This window comes from Hemibagrus wyckioides, linkage group LG09, assembly GCF_019097595.1.
Source record: "Hemibagrus wyckioides isolate EC202008001 linkage group LG09, SWU_Hwy_1.0, whole genome shotgun sequence".
NCBI classification, from domain to species: domain Eukaryota; kingdom Metazoa; phylum Chordata; class Actinopteri; order Siluriformes; family Bagridae; genus Hemibagrus; species Hemibagrus wyckioides.
Window position 1 is genome coordinate 22,528,476 of NC_080718.1, and position 19,789 is coordinate 22,548,264.

The following is a 19,789-nucleotide window of genomic DNA, read 5'->3' on the forward strand; positions in this document are numbered from 1 at the left end:
GGACTTTACTTCTTTTGTTGTTGATCAAGATCACATTTTTTGCCTCTAACACAGTTCCTCGAATGTTTTTCAAAGCACATTCTTTATCCCTTCGCCATATCTGATAACTCTTTACCTCCATTTTGTAACATGTGTGCTATCTTTCCAGTGTTGGTTTTGTGCACAATTTAAGTTCCATGAGCTGAAACAGTGGCCCCTGTGTCCTTCAGTGCTGGTACAAAGTGAGTTGAGACCAAAGATTTGGTACTAACATGCCAATACTTGAGTTGTATCTGATTGTGTGATGCGAGGCTTCCTTTCTGTGCCCTTATCTCTAGTTCACAAGTATGCGAGTGTACAATGTCATCATCGTGTGTGTATGGTTTTGTTTTTTTTCATTGCGTAGGGTCCAAAAGTCTGAAGCCAGTACCAGGAACTGGTTTGTTTATTCAGTTTTGTGAAACTCCTACAACTGAGTCAAATGATTTCTTGGACAACGCACTCTTCTGCAAGTAACTCTGTACTTTCCTGACAGGACGATATAGATATAGATAGATATAATTCATCATTCGTTAACCTTTGAATGAAATGAAGGGGCTGGATTAATAAGTATCATCTGGTGTAGCCCAGTAGTACGTTCATAATCTTGGACTCTTGGTCGTATAACGTGCAAAAGCCTGGCAGCAATCAAAGGTCCAAACCCACCATCGAGCTGCATACTAGTTCCAGCGTGGGCCGATTCCACCGGCCTGCTCTTGCCAGATCCCAAGCAGGGCGATAAGCTGTGTGTTTGTGTCTGTGTGTGAGTGAGAGTGGAGGCTGACGTCAATACACAGCAGTATTGCTAAGCCAGAGGAAACCATTCGGGAGTGGCACAATTATAGTAGATGGATGATCGAAAGATAGATGTGAAGAATGTGGCTAGACGAGCCATCTATGTCTGGTACAAGTGAAACGTGTTTAAAATCGGCGGACTATTTTAGCGACGGGATCCTGACACTCATCCACTCCCAGCATGTCCTTCACTTATCACTACGGCTCCATTTACTATAATTATAGCTCATTAAACGCACTCCAACCACGAAGAGATGTTTTTATGATGTGTGAGTGAAGGAGGAACGTTCTGAAATAAAATATTTCAATTTCAGTGCTTTACATATTATTATTATTATTATATATTTCTGTATTAGAATTGGTGAACAGTGGTCAGTAAAGGCGACATTTATTTTCAATCTTATTGGATAAAATATTAGGTTTGTCAGCATTATGATGAGCAGCCAGGCCCTGAAATATGAAGTATGAAAGATCATTTGTAGGGAGAATGAAATAAAAACAATCCTGCGGTGATTATGGCGTAAACGTGTAGCAACACGTGTAGTCGATGTTTTCAATGTGGTTTACTTACAGATTCCTCTTTTCCTGAGAATGCTTGGAAGAATGTCTACGGATGTCTGTGAAAATGCTTACTGTCTCTAAATCCACGAAGGCCGTAGTCTCGGTGCTTTTCAAGATGCCGTAGTAAATTAGGCCGATGAAACAGGTTGAAGCAATTTGACACCTGATGGTATTTTAAGCCACGCTCTAAACAGTTGGCTGCCTCTCACAGACGTTCAGAGAGGAATTTTCCTCCCGCGGTTCTGTTATAAAGATTCCACTTTCCCAGGCTCTGATTTTACTGTGTCGCAGGTGCTCAGAAGTCTGTTTTTCTCAGGGAACCTGCCAGGTAGAGGAGGAGAGCTGATCAGGTTGTGAACTTCGACAGTCTTGAGGCTTGTGGCCAGAAAACTGTAAATATACATCAGATGCATAAGGAGGCTAAGACTAATCAATGTGTGATCAGCCTGTAATAATATTTGATCAGCTTGTTTAATATGGAAAAATGTATCTCAACTTTTTACCTCCATAATTGTAAGTTAATATTACAAAATTGGCATGCTTTTATATGCTTTTTAAATTATAGTCTTTGTATTTGGGTTTGCTATGAAATGATAACCGGGAAATGGAATGGACTGGTTCCAGATGTTTGAGCTTAGCAAGTAACTGTGTGATATGATGTTCCAATTATGTATTTGCAGTTGCAAGGAAAAAGTAATTAGCGATGATTCACAAGTGTGTGCAATACTGGTCAAATAAGTCAGTTAAATATTAATATTTTATTAATATTTTAATATTATATTTAATTATTTTATTAATATTTTAATGTTATATTTAATGTTTAATTTTTTTTTCATACATGGTGGAAATGAACTGTGAAGAGGGGAAATAATTAACTAATAATAATAATAATAATAGCTGGATTTTATTTAAAGAAAAAAAAAAGAGTAATGAATCACTAGTAAATGTCCTGTTTAGAAAAAAAAAAAAAAAAGTCTGAATTAAATTACCAAATTATTGTCATTACTGGAATGAAATAATTACTTAAAATAGTAATAGTGGAAAAAAAAAAAGATTAGAAAATGGTTTAAAGAAGCGTATTATGTACTTTATTTGTAATTAATTTTTTCTTTCTTTTTCACAGTTACTCTTTTATACTGAATAAGTTCAGGTCAGAATGGGTCAGATAACACTCCCTTTACAGTGATGGACAACGTAAAGTGTGTGAGATTCGTATTTGGAGGTTCCCCCAAACAGATTCTGATAATAATAATAATAATAATAATAATAATAATAATGAAGTATACATTGAGCCATTTATTTTATGAAAAGTAGAGTCATAAAAAATACACTTTTCTTTTACATCTTGTCTAGGACTAAAGAACAATTAAATAAAGGTCTTAAAAAAAAGTATTACTGGAGAGTTGTAGAGTCTGTGGGAGGGCTTAATCTTTCCTTGGACAAAACAACACACATTCATGCCAACACGCCTCCTTAAAACACTGAGTCACTCTTCATTAATATCAAATAGAAGGAACACATACACACAGCACACTCACCCTTCCCCCAGATATGTTCATCAAACTTACACACACGTGTCACTTGATTCATGGACAGCTTGCTCTTAAAGCCAGGATACAGAGCAAGCCTCCAGATGGCTGGTGAATACACTCGCCCTCTCTCGGCTAAGGTAACACAAGCCCAACACAGATCCAGCCTGAACACTTGCTGTTTCTGGCTGGACGGCTTAATAACCTCACCCGGGACGGCCTAATATCTCGGCCAGGACAGCTAGTGTTACACAGATAGTGACCAGTATGGTGGATTGAGTCAGCACTGGACCGCTTCTTGAAACCAAGTAAGGAGTTATGAAGGGTTAAAGTACTGAAACACACAAAGTTAGCTGGTAAAGGAAACTCCACCCTGAAACACATGATATACTGTATATATTTATACTGCAATATAAAGTGATGGGTTTAGTGATTGTGGGGCTAATTCGTTGGTTGATTCCTGTGACAAGTTGGAGGATGTGTGCGTGACTGAACACAGAACAACATCTCTAATGTATTTTACAATGATTATGATCTCAAACAAGAACTGGCACCACCTGTGGCACTGTGCATAATGTAGAAAGGAAGTGAAAATGTACCAAAAAAGAAAAGCTAACTCAGAAAAATACCCTGCGGATGCCAATGAAGAGCACATGTTAAAATCAAACATTTAACATGCAAGCCATTCAAGGTGAGTGGTTTCCTTTAATTGTCCAGTATGACCGATTATCTGTAGGTGAACGTATCAGGATTCAGAATGCAGACGATGTAAGTGCTTGTCCTGACCACGTTCGATGACTGCTCCATCACATTTCTGATTTAACATTTAGAAAAATCCTCACAGTGTAATTCACTATCCTCCTCCCAGGCTCCTTTTTCAAGACCCATTTGCGCTGTGCACTAAGAACACACACTGTAAGTGCGAACACAGATGGTAAGCCAAAAGAATGCAAGAAAATGCTCTGCTCACAATCCATTTGCAAAGTGCTCAAGTCTCTCTTAAACCATCCAGACTTTTGAGGGAATGGAGTATTTTGTCAGCTGCTCATCATGCTGACACCAATAAAAGTCTCACGGCTCTCAGTAGCCGTATTTGTCGTTAAGATGAGTCCGCCCATCGCCGGTCTGACCTGTTCAAACACAGCAGAGAAATCCAGTTCACACATGACAGCAGTATTCACAGACACATGTCTCACATTAATGCCTTAATTGGAAGCAAAATGTTTCAATGGAAGCTTCCCAACACATAACAATAGTCAATGGGTCTCATTTTTTAGTAAAGTCATGTTTTTGTTGGACAAACCAAACTAAAAATTCCTTTCTTCATACATAAACATGTTGATAAACTCTGATCAAATGCACATGCATGGCATAGCTGATCTGCATTTAGTGACACCCACAAAACTCCTTAAAAGGCAAAGCTCACAGGGAGGTCGAAGAAGATTCGAATGCCTCCCATGCATGGTGTGTACTAAATCTTCCAATAATGCAGCTCAGCCATTGCAGCTAGCACAGTTCTTTGCTTTTCTCCTAATTAAATGTCTAATGAAACAACTGGCTTTCACTATATTTGTGTGCAGTTTAAATAAATGAGCTATTTAAACCTGACACTATATGAAATGTGCAATAACTCACACCAGTTATACCAATTAAACCCATCAAACCTGGAACAAGTGTCACCATATAGTTAAATTTACACGAGCTCTCGTAGGAAAGGAATATTTTTTTTCGCCCCGAACTAACCGGAATTTTACGAATACCACATTTCTTACGTAAATGCGAATAATCGATGGAAAAACCTGTTCATTTAGATAACAAACCCAGTGTTCCTTTTGGATTTCTCTGCATATCTCCATTTAAAGAAAAGAACCGCAAATAGTAATGCTTATCTTGTATTGTGAAAGACCGTGTAGCGGATACACGAGTGCAATTGAGGCCATTAGTTTCTGTATTGAGACAAACATTAATCTCAACAAGATCAAGGAACAAACTTTCATACCAAGTAAAAAGGTTCAGGCTGGCTTTATCTTATCGTAAAGCCATAGCTTTGTTGCCAGTGATTTCGACAAAAATGCATTGTGATTACTGGGTTCCCTCTAATTACTAATTGCTGTTGGTTGCAGCTGTGTTATACATTCACTTCCCTCTTTTACCCTCTCTTCCTCTCAGACTTTGGTCTGAAAGATTTTTTAGCCTAGGCATGATTTCTGCCAAATCGGCATTTTAAGTATGGTTTGATCAAAGAAAGGAAAACACAAACCACTGAGTGGGATTATTGCACTTGCTGAATGAAAACTGGAGAGTGAGCATTAATTAAAATTAATTGTTTTGGCTGGAATGAATTTGTGTGTCTATTCTCCTGATTAGCAAAACCTTAAAGCCAGAGGCTGCTACAGTACCTGCTGGAGGCACCCACACACAGTAATCAGGGTCGTCCTCTGGGTACTGTTTGGACACGGTGCTTGGAGGCTGGAGGAATACATAAATACATCATTATATATGCATGTAATATTATCTATTGTACAATCAGCTCCAGAATTCTCAGCACCTTTGCTGAAGCTACGTAAAATATACGGAGTTTGATCGGACACTCCAAAAATCTCATTTTTAATTGAAGTAGAAATCTAAAAACCAGATGTTGTGTCATAATTATTGGCACCCCCGTATTACTGCATTACAGTGTGACCTCCTCATCCACTAAATCTTCTGCAATAAGAGTCTCAGAGGTCTACTTAAATCAGACTCTCTCCAAATCGCTAGTTCTGGGCTCTCCTCTTCAGCAATTCCAGGTTTTTAATGGGATTTCAATCAGAAAATGTGTAATGGTCTTGTCAGAAGCTCAAGTTCAGAGTCATTGGATTATGTGTGTGTGGATTTAGATGGATGATTTGGAGCACTGTCCTGTTATGCACCATCCATGGAGATCTGACCATGCACCAGCTGCAGATTCTGTAGAGTCAGACGAATTCTCATTAAATCCTTTGCTACTTCATGGAGTCCATGACGTTACATATCTCAAGAAGGTTCCCCCCCCATGAGAATATGATGGGCTCAGTAGTTATAGATGGGTTACTGATCAAGCCCCAGCACTAACAAGCTGCCAATGTTCGACCCTTGAGCACCCCTGGATCATGGCTGCCCTCTTCCAACTTCCTCAATTCTTCCAAAAAATACTATGAAAGTATGCTATTACAAGCGTCTACAAAGATTTAAAAGTGTTTGATCTTATTTGTTAATAAATAATTGTAGGATAGAGACCAGACCAAATTCCAGCTGTTGTCGAACAATGGTATCACACAGAAAAGATAGATCTTCTGTTGATATGATTACGAACAAAGGCCAACAAGGTTCCCAGGGCCTTTAGAGGAAAAACAGGCATACAACATTCTCACACAGATCCTCCACCATCCTGGACAGTCAGTATTCTTCTGTATACTGATCTTTTCCCCATCTTGCATTTGTTGTCTCCTCTTAACACAGAACCCATTTCCAGTATCATTTAACAAACTCCAGGTGCTTACATGATGAAAGAAAAGGCTTTTTCCAAATAGTTTATTGGCATGGAGGTGGTGTCTAATTGTAGTTGTGGAGACTTAAGTGACCACAAAATGTTCCTCATCTGTAATCCCTAGAGAGATTTCCCCCACTGTCTAAGCAAAAATACTCTCCACATCCTCTTCCAGGCAGGTTCATTACAACTCTGGTTGTTTTAAACTTCATAATTATTATCAGGGCGTTTCCAAATGTGTAGCCATTACCTAATTTATAACGGTCAACCCATTTGTGTCTCATTTGCATGGCGTCTTCTCTTCCCCACACGGATGAGTAAGTCACACCTCGTATTTATATACAGCACTGAAACATAAGGTCGATCACTTCAGTGTTCCCGAACACAGGTGAACTTAAAGCAAAATCTAAAACAGGAACATGCTGGAGTTATCTTTTTTTTTTTAGGGGTGCCAAAAATGGTCACGTGTGGTTTTGTTAAAAATGTATTTGTGGTTTGTGTGATATTTTTTGCTAAAGGTTTTTTTCCCCCTTATAAGAATTAGGCAGTTTTTTCTTTTTGGAGGAAGAAGATAGAAAAGATATTTACTCATTTTTGCTAAGGGTACAAATAAATCTGGAGATTTAAAGGCATGTCAGTGCACTTCAATCAAAATGCACTTGGAGCAATGCAATATTTTTATTTTATTTTTTTTTTGTGAGTCATCTTAAAGCAAACATTGCACCAACGCACTCACTCACAACACCATGTGTAGGCACAAGACTTTAGGGAATCTGTAAAGTTGAATAAAATACTAAAATGTCTCTTGCCATAAACACACACACACACACACACACACACTACATACCCTGCTGGGACCAATCATCTTCCCACTCTTCTTCAGAGGAGGTCGGTCTTCCCCTGAAAAGTTTCAAAAAAGTTCATGATTTTGTGTTGCTCGACAAGAACACCTTCTCCCTTTATAACACAATTGTACCTTGAGGTGCTGAGGGGGAGACGTCTTTAGGATGAACTGATTTAGCCTTCTGTTTTCCGTGTGAGGAAGGCCTCTTTACAGCTGGTCTCTCTGTGTCCTCTTTAAAACCCAAAATCAACCGTTGGTGAGTAACAAATTTCTATTTACATTAGAAAACAGCTTAACAGTGCAGCCTTGTGTTCAAAGTCTGTTACAGCATCTCAAGCACCGTGCTTAAATAGCGACCGCTACCATAAGCTGAGCAAACTAAATGTTTCAAGGCAGACTTTGTTAAATCAAGCGAGTGCTTGAATTCCTGACCAAAGATGACTTAAAGCCATCCTTTTTTGGTTAAAATCTCTGCTGAAGAGCTATCACATTCAAAAAGAAAAGCTATTAACGTTTCGGCTGTGCGCTGTGTCGCTCTTTATTGCTCATGAAAACGTTATCGGAGCTTCATTTTCAAGTGTTTGGGTCCGTCATTGTTCCATGAGTTATATAACTGTTTATACTCTCTACTTTGTTCGGTATTATCATTCTTTCATCATCATCCTGCAAAAAAGCATCTGTATAGCATCTGTTCAAGCTATTTTATAAGTGGTAAAGTGTACAAACACACACACACACAATGGCCATACAGTGTATGCAATATAAAGGACACTACATGATTGCAGACCCTTCAGCTTATGTACACTCACTGAAGGGTCATGGTTAATGTTGTTTGTTTTTCAGTATGGACTGGTTGTTTATTAGCGCTTAACACTGTAGCTCATAGTCAAATTATGGACAGTAAGCAACCCCTTTCCCTAAATCTTTTCTTTTTTTTTTGTACTGCTGACCACATCTTAACAGCTATGGTGTGGTTAACTGAGGTAAAAAGCTGTGACAGAGGTGACGTTATGTGATTAGTCATTTTTAATGGAAAACTTTTTTCCTATTTAAGTTTTCAGAAGTTCATAGACAAGGCCATATTGTCTGGAAAAAAATATTGAATTTATCATTATTTAGGGTTCTACAGGCAGCTAGCACCATTTACTAGCTAGCTAGAACTGGCAGACATTCTTAGCAAGCTAGCTAAAGCCATGGTGAGGATACAACGAAGGCTAGTTTACACAGTCATTAAAACCTTACATAAAATAAGAATTCTAATAAGGCGAAATTAATTGGACTAAAAATCTCCCACTGCTAAACTCACTTATGTTAATTATTTAGTGTTTTTAACGCTAAAGACATCAGGCTAATTCTTAAAAAAAACAATCATAAAGCCAGACTGGGGTACTTTTATGTAAAAAGGGATATTTTTTGTCAGAGCTTATGAAACCATGTTCGGAAACAAATATTTCAGAAATGATTTGATGAAAATTACAGCATGCCTTACTCACAAATATTGTGAATGTAAAAGTTAATTCGGTTGAAAACTGAGTCAAGATTTATAAATCTAATAATGTTTGCTGGGAGGGAGTGAGAGGATGTAAGAGAAATCATGAATCCAGCATCACCTTTAACAGATTTACGTTAGTTATAGTCACACACTGACCTCTAGGGCTCCGTGAACAGGTTTCTCCAGCATCTGAGGCATCGACGTGTTGCGTCTCATCGGCCTGTGCCGGCTCCATATCAATCTCTGAAGCAGCTGTGCTCTCTCTATCCTCATCTTTACACTCTTTGTCCATGTCATATGTCTTTTGCCCTCCCTCCTCTTGCTCATCCTCCTCTTCTTCCTCCTCCTCTCCTCCAGGCGGAAGTTCTTTCATGTTGAAGAGCTCAGAAGGCAGGTTGGCCCTTTTGGGAGGCAACTTCTGTTTGTATGCAATAAAAGGTTTATAGTTAAGCTAAGAAGAAGTAATAATTGACTGACAGGGTGATGATTCATGATGGTGTCTCACCCCTATGGTCCCGGTCTTCAGTTTAAATTTGCTGCCACCTTTCATAGCACCAAACAATGGCAGGACTAACTTCTTGGGCTTGTCAGGCTCAGATGATTGATTGCCAGGCCTGAGATGAGAGAGAAACACACAGTTATGTATATATCTTTATCTTTCGTTCATCCCTCCTCCTGGTCAGGATAGCGGACAGTGGATCATCTCAGGTACAAGGTTCTTGTATAGGATGTCAATGCTATTGCATATTCACACATTCATTCATTTCTGCTGTCTGAGGAATATAACTCCTGTCTGTACATCTCACCGGCTCTGCAGTGAGGGCAGCTCTGTGGGTCTGGTTAAGTCGATGAGCTTTCGCAGTTGCTGTGCTTCCTTCTTCAGTTCAGCAACATGGACATGCATCTTCTTTCTCTGTACCAAGTCCACAGCGGCCTGACTGTGCACACAGCTCATAAACGCATCCAGAGGGTCCTCTGTAGCTGAGCTGGAGCCCCCTAGAAAGAGAGAGAAAGAAAGAAACAAATGAGACAGAGTTAAAGACACAAAATAAAGACAGAAAGAAAGAAAGACAGAAAGGAGACAAAGAGAGTGAGAAATAGAAAACAAAAGACAGACAGACAGATGGAAAGAAAGAAAGAAAGAAAGAAAGAAAGAAAGAGAAAGAAACAGAAAAAGAAAGAAAGAGACAGACAGACAGATGGAAAAAAAGAAATATAGGAAGAAAGTAAGACAGAAAGACAGATATCCAGTCACTCAGTCATCATCTCACCTTTCCCTGAAGAGTTGAGCGTGTTCTCAGTCGTAGCCAGTTCTTTCTCCACTTCAGCGAGCTTAGCAACCTTAAAAATAACAAATGTGAAGATGACAAAATAAGTATTAGTTACTTACTAGTTACTAACTAACTATAATAATCGTAGTAAAAACAGAAACTTTCACTTTATAGCCTGAGAGTGACTTTGTGAGAGCAGGGAATGTAATACAGTTTTATATATATATATATATATATATATATATATATACCAGAGAGCCGTAGGTCTGGGGCCTCTCCTGGATCTTGCCGGCTTTTTTCATGCGTTCTTTTCTCTTCCTTTCAACAGTACCTGTCCGGTCCAGGAAGGAGTCGTCATCGCTGTCGTAATAATCATCATCCTCCCAGTTTTTCTTTTTACGCTTGCGAGAGACTGGAAGCAAGGGACAGAAGGAGAAATCTCATTAAATCATGTTATATATGTGTGTGTGTGTGTGTGTGTACTTGATGACCACATACTCCAATATCCTGCTCCTCATGATGGAGTTTCATTTGCTCAAAAACACTAAAGTGATTATTTTATATGTCATACTTTATATCTGACAGATTTGAAAGGGGGAAAAAAAAAAAAGATTTTGTTCATCTATATAGTTCCTTGACTAGTCCAGGAGGTGAAATCTATTCTATTCTAGCAGCTTTACCGTAATCCAGGATGTAGAGTTTGATCCTCAGTAACACAACAGAGGCAACAGTGGTCTAGAAAAACTCCCTATGCTTGTAAGGAGCCAGACTCGGAAGGTATATGAACTGTATAAACTGTATATATTCGTTACAAGTGGTGTCAATGCAACCAAAATATAATTCAGAATTAGCTATTTATTTAGCTAGCAATATCTCCAAAACACACCAAGGTACTACGGTCATAACTAAGAAACAAAAAGCTGAGGAAACTCTACACACTTTTCTGGTGAAACGCTGCTGTCCATCAGTACATGCTCTGACTCACCCACACACTTCTGATTTTTTTTAAGCTTTAAGTTATAATAAAATTATAGTTATATTGTATATTTGATGAACCCACCATTGGACAGACGTCTAGTATCCCAAAGGTATAAAATTTACACCAACTCAGGAGCAAATGGAATGTGAATGTAATTTCTAGATGGTTTCTATGGCAACTGCTGTAACTACTTGCTCATCATTGTTGAGTATCCAGTCTATCAGCCACCAAACAGGCAAACCAATAATAATAATAATAATAATAATAATAATAAGAGACCCCTTAATGTTCTAATTTGAAGTTAGTAGCAATGTGTGTAGCACAGAGCAATTTTGAACGCAACAATAATTCCATACTTTAATGCAAACGGCACTAAGTTGTGTTGTGGATATATTTCCCATGATAAACCCAAGGTTGCTGCTCCTATCTACTAACCTGCCTCCTGCCTCAGCAGACCTCGAGCCTCCAGCATGCGGCACGCCTCCAAACAGCACTGTACAGCCGCCTCCTTCTTTCTACCAGAGTGTGTGACTTCAGCGATCAGCTGCCTACCCAGAGCATCATCCACCGGCAACCTGCAGAGAAAAAGGTTTACAAACCGTCGTCTTGATGCGAGAGTCACAAAAATATTATTTATTGATTATTAATGTTAGCAAGTGCTGATGTGTTTTAGCCAACTTATTTCATTTTCCGAAGGTAGCCATTTTTAATTTATTAAAAGGTAAATTTTTGTCTAATAGATAATAATAATAATAATATTGTTTATAGGTATATGTAAAGTTGTAGGATGTCGGTGAAGCAAGTTAGTTCCTGTTATTACTTAGGAACAATCGTTACCCGTTTTCTTCTTTACATTCTCTTAGATTCACTGTAACGAAACAAACGCAGGTTGTCATGTCTAGGGGAAACCTTAGCATCTGCTACAGGAGTCCCTGCTCATGTTGTTCTATAGAAACAATAAAGGATTAGAATGATCTCCTTAAAATCAACCTCTGGTCGCTCTTGCTGAAAAGCAAGCAAGACGTCCTGACTCCACAATTCAACAGCAGTGTGTTGTTTCAGTATCGAAATTGTATTTATTACTTGATTCTGCACAGCCAGGTGCCATGTCCCTTGTCGTCATACTCAAACTCCAGTTCTTCTCCTGAAATCATAAAGAAAGATTATATTCATATTCACCCAGAATGATTTGTTAAACTAGCCCAGACTAAGAATGGAAAATAGTCTACCTTCTCGATCATAGAATCCTTGCAGAGCCTTTTTGGGATCTTTCAGGTAGGCTGCTTCCTGGTCCTCTTGAAACTCTGTGGCAAATGGATTCTCCTCGTTCTCATCCTCCTCCGGGGCTGCATCATCTCCTGTTCATTCAAAAAATACAGAATAAAGGAATAAATAGATATTAAAACCATTGACAGGTGATATGACAAACTCTAGGAGGCATTTGTGTTTACCAACTAACAATTTTGCTTATCATCCCATGCTGTACACAGCTAAAATCTGTCTTTCTAGCACTAGATGAGCATTAGAGATGAATATAATGTAATAAACATTAGACAGTATCAATCATTACCCATTCCCCACGAGCAGCCACTGTCTTCTGCAGCACGTCTTCCTCGAGCAACACTCTCTTCATTCTTCTCCTCCTTGTTGTCTTCATCAACATCGTCATCATCATCTGAACCATCTCCCATCATCCTCTTCTCTAGCTCTTCTCGCTGCTTCCTGGCTCGCTCTCTCAGCTCTGTAACTGTCAGCTCCGACTCGGCCTCTTCATCCGATTCAGGACCCTGTAGATAAAGCAAACAGGAAGCATGAACAACAATCCTCCTTTTAGGCTGATATATACTATAAAACCTGACATTCCTAACCTGAAGGATAAAGAGCCGGGTGCTTCCTCCAAACTTCAGGACATGGCCGACGTGCAATCTTATATACGTTTTCGGAGGGATCTTGTTCTTGTTTACAAAAGTGCCGTGAGTACTGCCCAGATCGTAGATGTAGAATCCAAGCTCCTCTCCTACAACACCGGTGTCTCCTACCTTTCCACGATACTGCACCACGGCATGATAGCGTGATATGGAGGGATGCTCCAGAGAGATGTCACACACAGGTAAGCGTCCCACCACAAAGTAACTCTGCTGACTGAGAGGCACTGTGTCCAGTATGGCTCCATTTTTAAGCAACTCGAAGGTGTAAGGGACGCCTGGTACCTCGGCCCATGGAGGCTCTGTGTATGGAAGAGGAGGAAATTTACCACTTGGTGGCACTTTAACTGTTTTCTTGGATTTGATCTCTGGTTTTGTTGGTGCATGGATCTCCTTTTCTTTCCTAAGAGGCTTCTCAGTCTCCGGAGTTTGGTTTAGACTTTCAGGACATTGCTTAAAGGACTGATCATCATTTTCTGTGGATTCTTTAACAGGATCTTTCTCATCAGATGATGCGACACCGCCATCAGACTCAGTTGCGAGCTTCTGCACACCTTTGCTCTTCTTCAGTGCTACAGACGGCGCAGCGAAAATGTCCGGCTTCTTGAACGGATCCTCGCTGATATTTGTGCATTCCTCTTTAGCTCCGTCCTTTTCGTCCCCTGGTGATTTTAGCGTCTCCATCTCTGATTTGTTTTCTGGGTTTAAACAACCGTCCGACTCCATCGCTGCGTGCGCGGTGTCCGCCATTTCTGTTTGGTGTGTCGATGTAAATCTTCCGTGTTTAATCCCGGCTGAAAAGGGGTCGTGATATATATATATATATATATATATATATATATATATAATATACACACATATATTCTTAGTGAATATCCTTATCTTGTTTAAAAAACCTTAACATTTCTTTATTAAACACCCATCGTGCCATATTATCACAATATTCTTTTTTTTTTTTTAAAACATAAGCGGAACTAAAATAGCTCCTCGTAGCCACACGGAAGCATTTATATGGATATCCATATAGCACGCAAAGCCTGCGTTTGTCCAGAGTTATTAAGTATATTTAAACGAATAATTTTTGCAATATTTTCCATTTTCGCTACGTTTTACTAATCACCGAATTGTATTGTGTTTATTAAACGAGATGGCTATCTAGTAAGTAAGCAGCTTTAATCCGCGAACACCTGTATCATTGATGTTGACGTAAGTAAGACTTCTATAATGTTATCTATGGGATCATCTCTTATCATTCACGTTAGGAGCCTTTTTGTTAAAGTTTGGAGATTTCCGTGCCTAAATGCACCTAGACGGCGTATGATCAAGTGGATTATTGTTCTAGAACAGGAAGATCACCCGATTGTAAACATTGGTACACCCCAAGTGAGTGTACTGTGTGTATCTGTGGTGTTGGGAAAGATCAGTTACTTAGGCTTCACATGTTTGATTTGTTTCTGCCGAGTCTGTTGTAAATATGAACTTCAGTAACAATTCCTTATATCCTATAGGATATTTACTCAGGAAGTACTGGCACCAGCTGAAGGTATCTAGTGAAGATGATGCGCTACTGGGGTGAGCTCCCGGTGGCCTCTGCCCCACCAGGCCGAAGCTCCTTTGATCTCCTGCAGCGTGAATTTCGCCAGGTCGAGATGCAAGACCCTCCTCTGCACCAGCCTTCGGCACGGCGTCCTCGGCCCACCACCATGCTGGACATTCCTTCCGAGCCCTGCAGCCTCACAATCCATACGGTGCAGCTGTGCCAGCATGCCCGACGACTCCGCAGCCTAATCTCGGCAGCACAGCTAGGCCAGCAACCCCCAAGCACTGCGTCTGAGACTCTTCTCAAACCAGAAGATATGGATTCACTACCGCCACGTCCAGTCACACCGGCAGCACCGGATGATCTGCTGCCGCTGGACAGCAAAGCTCCTCGTGAGCTGTTTCAGCTGCGGCACAGCGACCCTGAGAGCGATTTTTACAAGTAAATATGATTTAGGTTCTGCCACATGTGTCACAGTTCAGCATTTGTAAATAAGTCACATGGGAACACCTTATGGTGCATATTATCATACTTTACAGTTGATTTGTGCTTTTCACAGTAGCACATATCATTATAAGAGCCAGTTTGCTTTGTTAGGGAATCAATATAATAGGAACAATCAGGCAGAATTAATCACATTATTGCTTCTTTTTGTGTTTTTCATTCCCCTATGATTTTCTTTCTTTCCTGTACAGGGGTGAAGGAGAGCCAGTGACTGAGTTGAGCTGGCCCTCATGCCGCCAGCTCCTGTACCAGTCAGTTGCTACAGTGTTGGCACACGCAGGTTTTGAGTCAGCGATGGAGAGTGTGCTGGAGACCCTGACTGACCTGGTGCATGAGCATTACCTGCGTTTGACTCAGCTGCTGCGGGTGGCTGTGGACCGTGAAGCCCGTCTTGGCTCTACTCCTTTTCCTGACGTGGTGGAACAGGTCTTCCATGAGGTGGGCATCGGCAGTGTGTTGGCTCTGCAGCGCTTCTGGCAGGTCCGCATTAAAGACTACCACAGCTACATGCTTCAGGTAAGCCACTCTAACCGCACTAGCTTTAAGGTTAGGTTGGCACGGTACTTGACTTTTGAATGAATCAGTAATTCGTTTTATTGGCCAAATATGGCTGAACACACAAGGAATGTGACCCTGGATTTCACAGCCGTACACACAGCACCTAATTAATTATGCAAACAACAATAAATTAGTAGCAGTAAAGAAACTCCTTCTAGTGCAACTAATGTGCCAAATGAGTGCAAATTGAAAAATACAATAAACTCTTATAATACATTAAATCATATAATATGCAAGTGTTGCTCAGTCTATCTATGCAGGTAAGTGCATTGAACAGGAGTGGATTCAACTGATGGAGTATCACCCAAGCATGGCCAAAAATAAAATGACTTTTTATGTGTTTATAATTAAAAACACATACTGAAGCATTTTAACATGCAAAATGTAGATCGCTAGATATGATTTCTTCATTTTTATGACCACAAAGGTCTTCATAACTTAGAGATAATTCATAAGAAACTAATAATTACTTTAACAATTGTTTCATCTATCTATCAATCAATCTATCTGTGCATCTGTCTATGGATAGAATAACTGAATTAGCTGATAATTGGGACTCTGCCATCAGGGTATTTTAGTCTGGTACCAATTTTAAACCCCAACCCGACAGCTAGATGGATAAATATTAATGATATAAACCGACTTCAGTGTTTCAGACTACTCACTTAATAGGAATGTTGGGCATCGTTAGAGGCTCCATTATTCTCAACCATGAGTCTGACTTCATACTTGTTGTTGTTTGTTATGAAATTGCTCCATGTCTAATCAGCAGTCCAGCTCTGATGACGATAAACCACAAAAGCCCATGTGACTTGTCCCCATGTCACCCGAAGGTGGAGTATTTTATACACTCCTTTTGAACTTTATGTTCAAAATAAAAGATTTCCACCACCCCAAGATCAAAAATCACTGGTATAAACAATGATCAAGACATGGCTGTTTGCACATGTGGCAATTTAAATCTAAGGAAAATCTGTAGGCTGGACATTTTGCACTTACCTGAATTGCGATATTTTTGGTTTGCAGGTCAGCAAAGAGCTCTCGGATGAGTACGAGAGATTGGTAAACCCCGAGAAGGCTCTGGAGGATTCCAAGCCGCTTAAAGTGAAGGAAGAACCTATTAATGATCTCGCCTTCACACTGAGCGAGGAAGCTGAGGGGGAGATGACTTCAGCAGAGCAAACAATGTCCACTGGAGTACTGGGGATGTCGAGTGACAGACTGGCTGCAGGACTCGAGGATGGACACTCACCTCACACCTCAGGTACTAAAGACGAAGTGTTTACTTCTGTGTCTGTAATAGAATATAGTTCTACGATAAAAATCTTTCATTTGGAATTACTTTATACCACAGAGTGCATTGCGTATCATATCCACTACAGGAGATAAAGTATTATTTTGTTTTAGAATTGAATTCCCTAATCTCTGGAAATAGTTTCTATTAATCTGTCACTAGAAACATCTAAATCGAATGAGTAGCAGCATTCCCTGGTGTAAGAAGCAAAAATAGAGCTGTATATCCAGGCAGGATTAAAATTGGCCCCACAGCTGGATTTGTTAAAAATCAGTAGTTCCTCCAGGGAGGAACTAAGACGAACACTGTCACTGTAGATCTCACTCATCTGAATATAAAATCACTGAGTAGCCGCTGTAAAGAGAGCAATTTAGACAGGATTATATGAACATGGAGACCTGGGGGGTAATTACACTATTTCTAGGTGCTACTCAGCCATTTCCTCTTTTTTTTTTTTTCCTCTCATCTCCGTGGTGGTCTGAATATTACATTCACAGACACCTCTGTGATTCTGCAGCTTCTTGTATTCCTGTTAAATGCTTCCTGACTCACTAAGTCGGAGCATGAGCTTGCAGGCTGGTAATAAATAAAGGAGCTGCAAGTGTTTAGTTTTGCAGAAATACAGTAAATGAACAGCTATATTGCAGTCAACACCTGGATAATCTCATGTTGGATGGTAATCAATCAATTAATTGATCAGTCTGATCCTGAAAATAATGATTATGTCTCTAGGCCAACCAGGAATGCATATAAAATAACACATACTCTCACCAACCACTTTATACAGTGGCACAGTGGGTAACTGGTAACTTCTTAGCTGACAGAAGCAGAAGCTGATGCTTTTCTGCTCACTACTGTTGTAAGCGGTAGTTATATGAGCATTTTTTGATGGAAATATTGACTGAAGCACTTTGGCTTTAAGTGCAAGTATAGTTTTTTATTCATCGCACTGTTGGCACTTGATTGGCTGATTTAGACCATTGCTCAAAATGGATTGTGACAGCAACTCCACAGGCACTGTACACTCTCCCATAATGCACCAGCAAAAATCTTACTATTGTTATCAAGTAGTGAAAGTTGTCATCCTACAGCTGCTTCCTGTTCAGGGTCGCCGCATCGGATCATCTGATCTGCAGATATTTCTGCAGATTTTTAGCAGATAAATCTACTGATTTTTCACAGGTTTTACTCCAAATGCCCTTCCTGGCACAACCCTGTCATTTTTTTTTCCTGGGCTTGGTACTGGCATTGAGACTTAACCCCTCAGTGGCTGGGTTGGTTCCCTGCCTAGGAATCGAACCCTAGATGCAGCGATGAAAGCCCCTAGACTACCAGAGAACCAAAGTAGTGAAAGTAATTCTATCTTAAGGAAATTTTCTCAGCAATCCATATAGAACTAATTGGATGCATCGATGCTTTTCATACGTATGTGTTATAAAATATTGCCAGTATTTTGCATAGTTTGGATCGAATACTGTATTAAGGCTTTGTGGCTGCGTATCATGAGTGCAGTTTAAGCCTTACTGTCTATACGATCTACTAAGTGAACCCTTGTGAGGCGAGCTAACTGAACAGAGGTGTTGTACGTTTAGGACACATATTCCAGCCATAAAACTGTATGATATTATGATTAACTGCGCCAGCCTAAATAAGATTTTTTCTGCTTTGGTCCTGCTGTATCAGGTGCAGCAGGAAATGGCTCCCCCTTGTGGCAGCTGCAGCAGGTAAAGATGGAGCCGCAGGACGGTGAGGAGGGCCAGGTTTCAGGCCACGGCGTTCTCACAAGTGACGTCTTTGAGGATGGCCCGATGTCCACTATGAGCGACGCCGGAACAGCTCCGTCTCCTGGAGACTCGGATGCCAGCTACGGCTCTCAGTCTCCGGACTCGCTGATAGGCACCTCCCCTTTTAACCAGAGGCCGAAGAAACGAATGCGCAAAGTATAAGCGCGTATTCTAGGACTTGATGCACAATCTTGATGATTGTGAAAGGATATGGTTTGCTTTTGTGATGTTTTGTATTAGTGAAAATAAATGGCGGTTACATTAAGACTACTGAAAGAGAGTATTCTCTAACAAATGGCTTCCTGGTAAACGTTTTATCTGCTTACTGTGTCACGTGGTTATATTGTTCGCTGTATGAAAAACAAGCATCTGTTTATTGTAATGGAGCGACACAGGAATCACCTCATGGGGAATAATTATAGACGGTGTTTGCTTCAGAATGTACAGGTACATCAATCAACGGATAATGGCAAATTAATTACAGCGCACATAAATCTGCATATTAAACAGACAGGCTATTACAGTTCCTGTTCCAGCACTGAACATTTCCGATTGCCAGAGTGGAAGCAGGCCATTGTGTGCGAGACACCTGCACAAGGAATACCGCTGAGGCTAAACATCCACCCACATACACCAGCGTCCTGTGTTACCATCAATGATCAATTAGCACTGAAAATTACAGGTGCACTTTAAAAAATTAACCTGATGTTGGTATTGGGTGTATGAGCTCTCGGGGGCTCGTGCTTGAATTTACACAAGATATAAACGTCATTTCTGTTGCAAGCTGTGGATATAAACAGTGACTCGTTATACTCACACACATTTAGCTATAATATCAGTCCATGTGTGCCCTCTGTTGAAAGTTAAAGATTCCTTTCTCCAATGATTAAACATTTCTATTATGATTCAATTCGATTTATTTGTATAGCGCTTTTAACAATGGACATTGTCTCAAATTAGCTTTAGCATTGAAACAGAATAAAAGTTAAGTTTAAGTCAAGTTTTGTTATAAAAGTTTAAACTTAAGTTACTATTTATCCCTAACATGTATCCCAAATGAGCAAGCCTGGGGCAACAGTGGCAAGGAAAAACTCCCTGAGATGATATGAGGAAGAAATCTTGAGAGGAACCATTCTGATGGGAGTGGTCTCTTACAGAATGATCCCACCCCCATCCGTTGGACTTAC

The 19,789-nt window shown here is 40.0% G+C and overlaps 2 protein-coding genes across 3 annotated transcripts; one reads left to right on the forward strand and one right to left on the reverse strand.

Annotated features, from left to right (window-relative positions):
* Positions 1-2,650: 2,650 nt before the first annotated feature.
* slc4a1ap (solute carrier family 4 member 1 adaptor protein) lies at positions 2,651-13,690 on the reverse strand. The gene is made up of 14 exons (XM_058399582.1): positions 12,866-13,690; positions 12,568-12,784; positions 12,227-12,355; positions 12,081-12,141; positions 11,433-11,572; positions 10,270-10,430; positions 10,019-10,088; positions 9,554-9,743; positions 9,253-9,361; positions 8,904-9,165; positions 7,388-7,486; positions 7,259-7,311; positions 5,303-5,372; positions 2,651-4,033 (listed from the first exon to the last, which is right to left on the reverse strand). The coding sequence occupies exons 1-14, from the start codon at positions 13,670-13,672 to the stop codon at positions 3,984-3,986; spliced, it is 2,418 nt and encodes an 805-aa protein (XP_058255565.1). The 5' UTR covers positions 13,673-13,690; the 3' UTR covers positions 2,651-3,983.
* A 192-nt stretch (positions 13,691-13,882) lies between these two features.
* On the forward strand, positions 13,883-18,867 carry supt7l (SPT7 like, STAGA complex subunit gamma). 2 transcript variants are annotated; one of them, XM_058398276.1, is made up of 5 exons: positions 13,883-14,128; positions 14,431-14,903; positions 15,158-15,482; positions 16,551-16,788; positions 18,502-18,867. In XM_058398276.1, the coding sequence occupies exons 2-5, from the start codon at positions 14,479-14,481 to the stop codon at positions 18,762-18,764; spliced, it is 1,251 nt and encodes a 416-aa protein (XP_058254259.1). In that variant the 5' UTR covers positions 13,883-14,128; positions 14,431-14,478; the 3' UTR covers positions 18,765-18,867. The 2 variants fall into 2 exon arrangements, with proteins under 2 accessions (XP_058254259.1, XP_058254260.1); XM_058398277.1 differs by lacking the exon at positions 13,883-14,128 and adding an exon at positions 14,140-14,305.
* The last annotated feature ends 922 nt before the right edge of the window (positions 18,868-19,789 follow it).

Bases quoted from the DNA above. Each gene is read 5' to 3' on its own strand.
- slc4a1ap (XM_058399582.1), bottom strand. From the start codon at position 13,672: ATGGCGGACACCGCGCACGCAGCGATGGAGTCGGACGGTTGTTTAAAC. The intron at 7,312-7,387 runs GTACAATTGTGT...GAAACTTTTCAG, and splicing joins CTCCCCCTCAGCACCTCAAG to GGGAAGACCGACCTCCTCTG. The intron at 5,373-7,258 runs GTATGTAGTGTG...GTATTCCTCCAG, and splicing joins AGATGATTGGTCCCAGCAGG to CCTCCAAGCACCGTGTCCAA.
- supt7l (XM_058398276.1), top strand. From the start codon at position 14,479: ATGATGCGCTACTGGGGTGAGCTCCCGGTGGCCTCTGCCCCACCAGGC. The intron at 14,904-15,157 runs GTAAATATGATT...TTTCCTGTACAG, and splicing joins CCTGAGAGCGATTTTTACAA to GGGTGAAGGAGAGCCAGTGA. The intron at 15,483-16,550 runs GTAAGCCACTCT...TTTGGTTTGCAG, and splicing joins ACCACAGCTACATGCTTCAG to GTCAGCAAAGAGCTCTCGGA.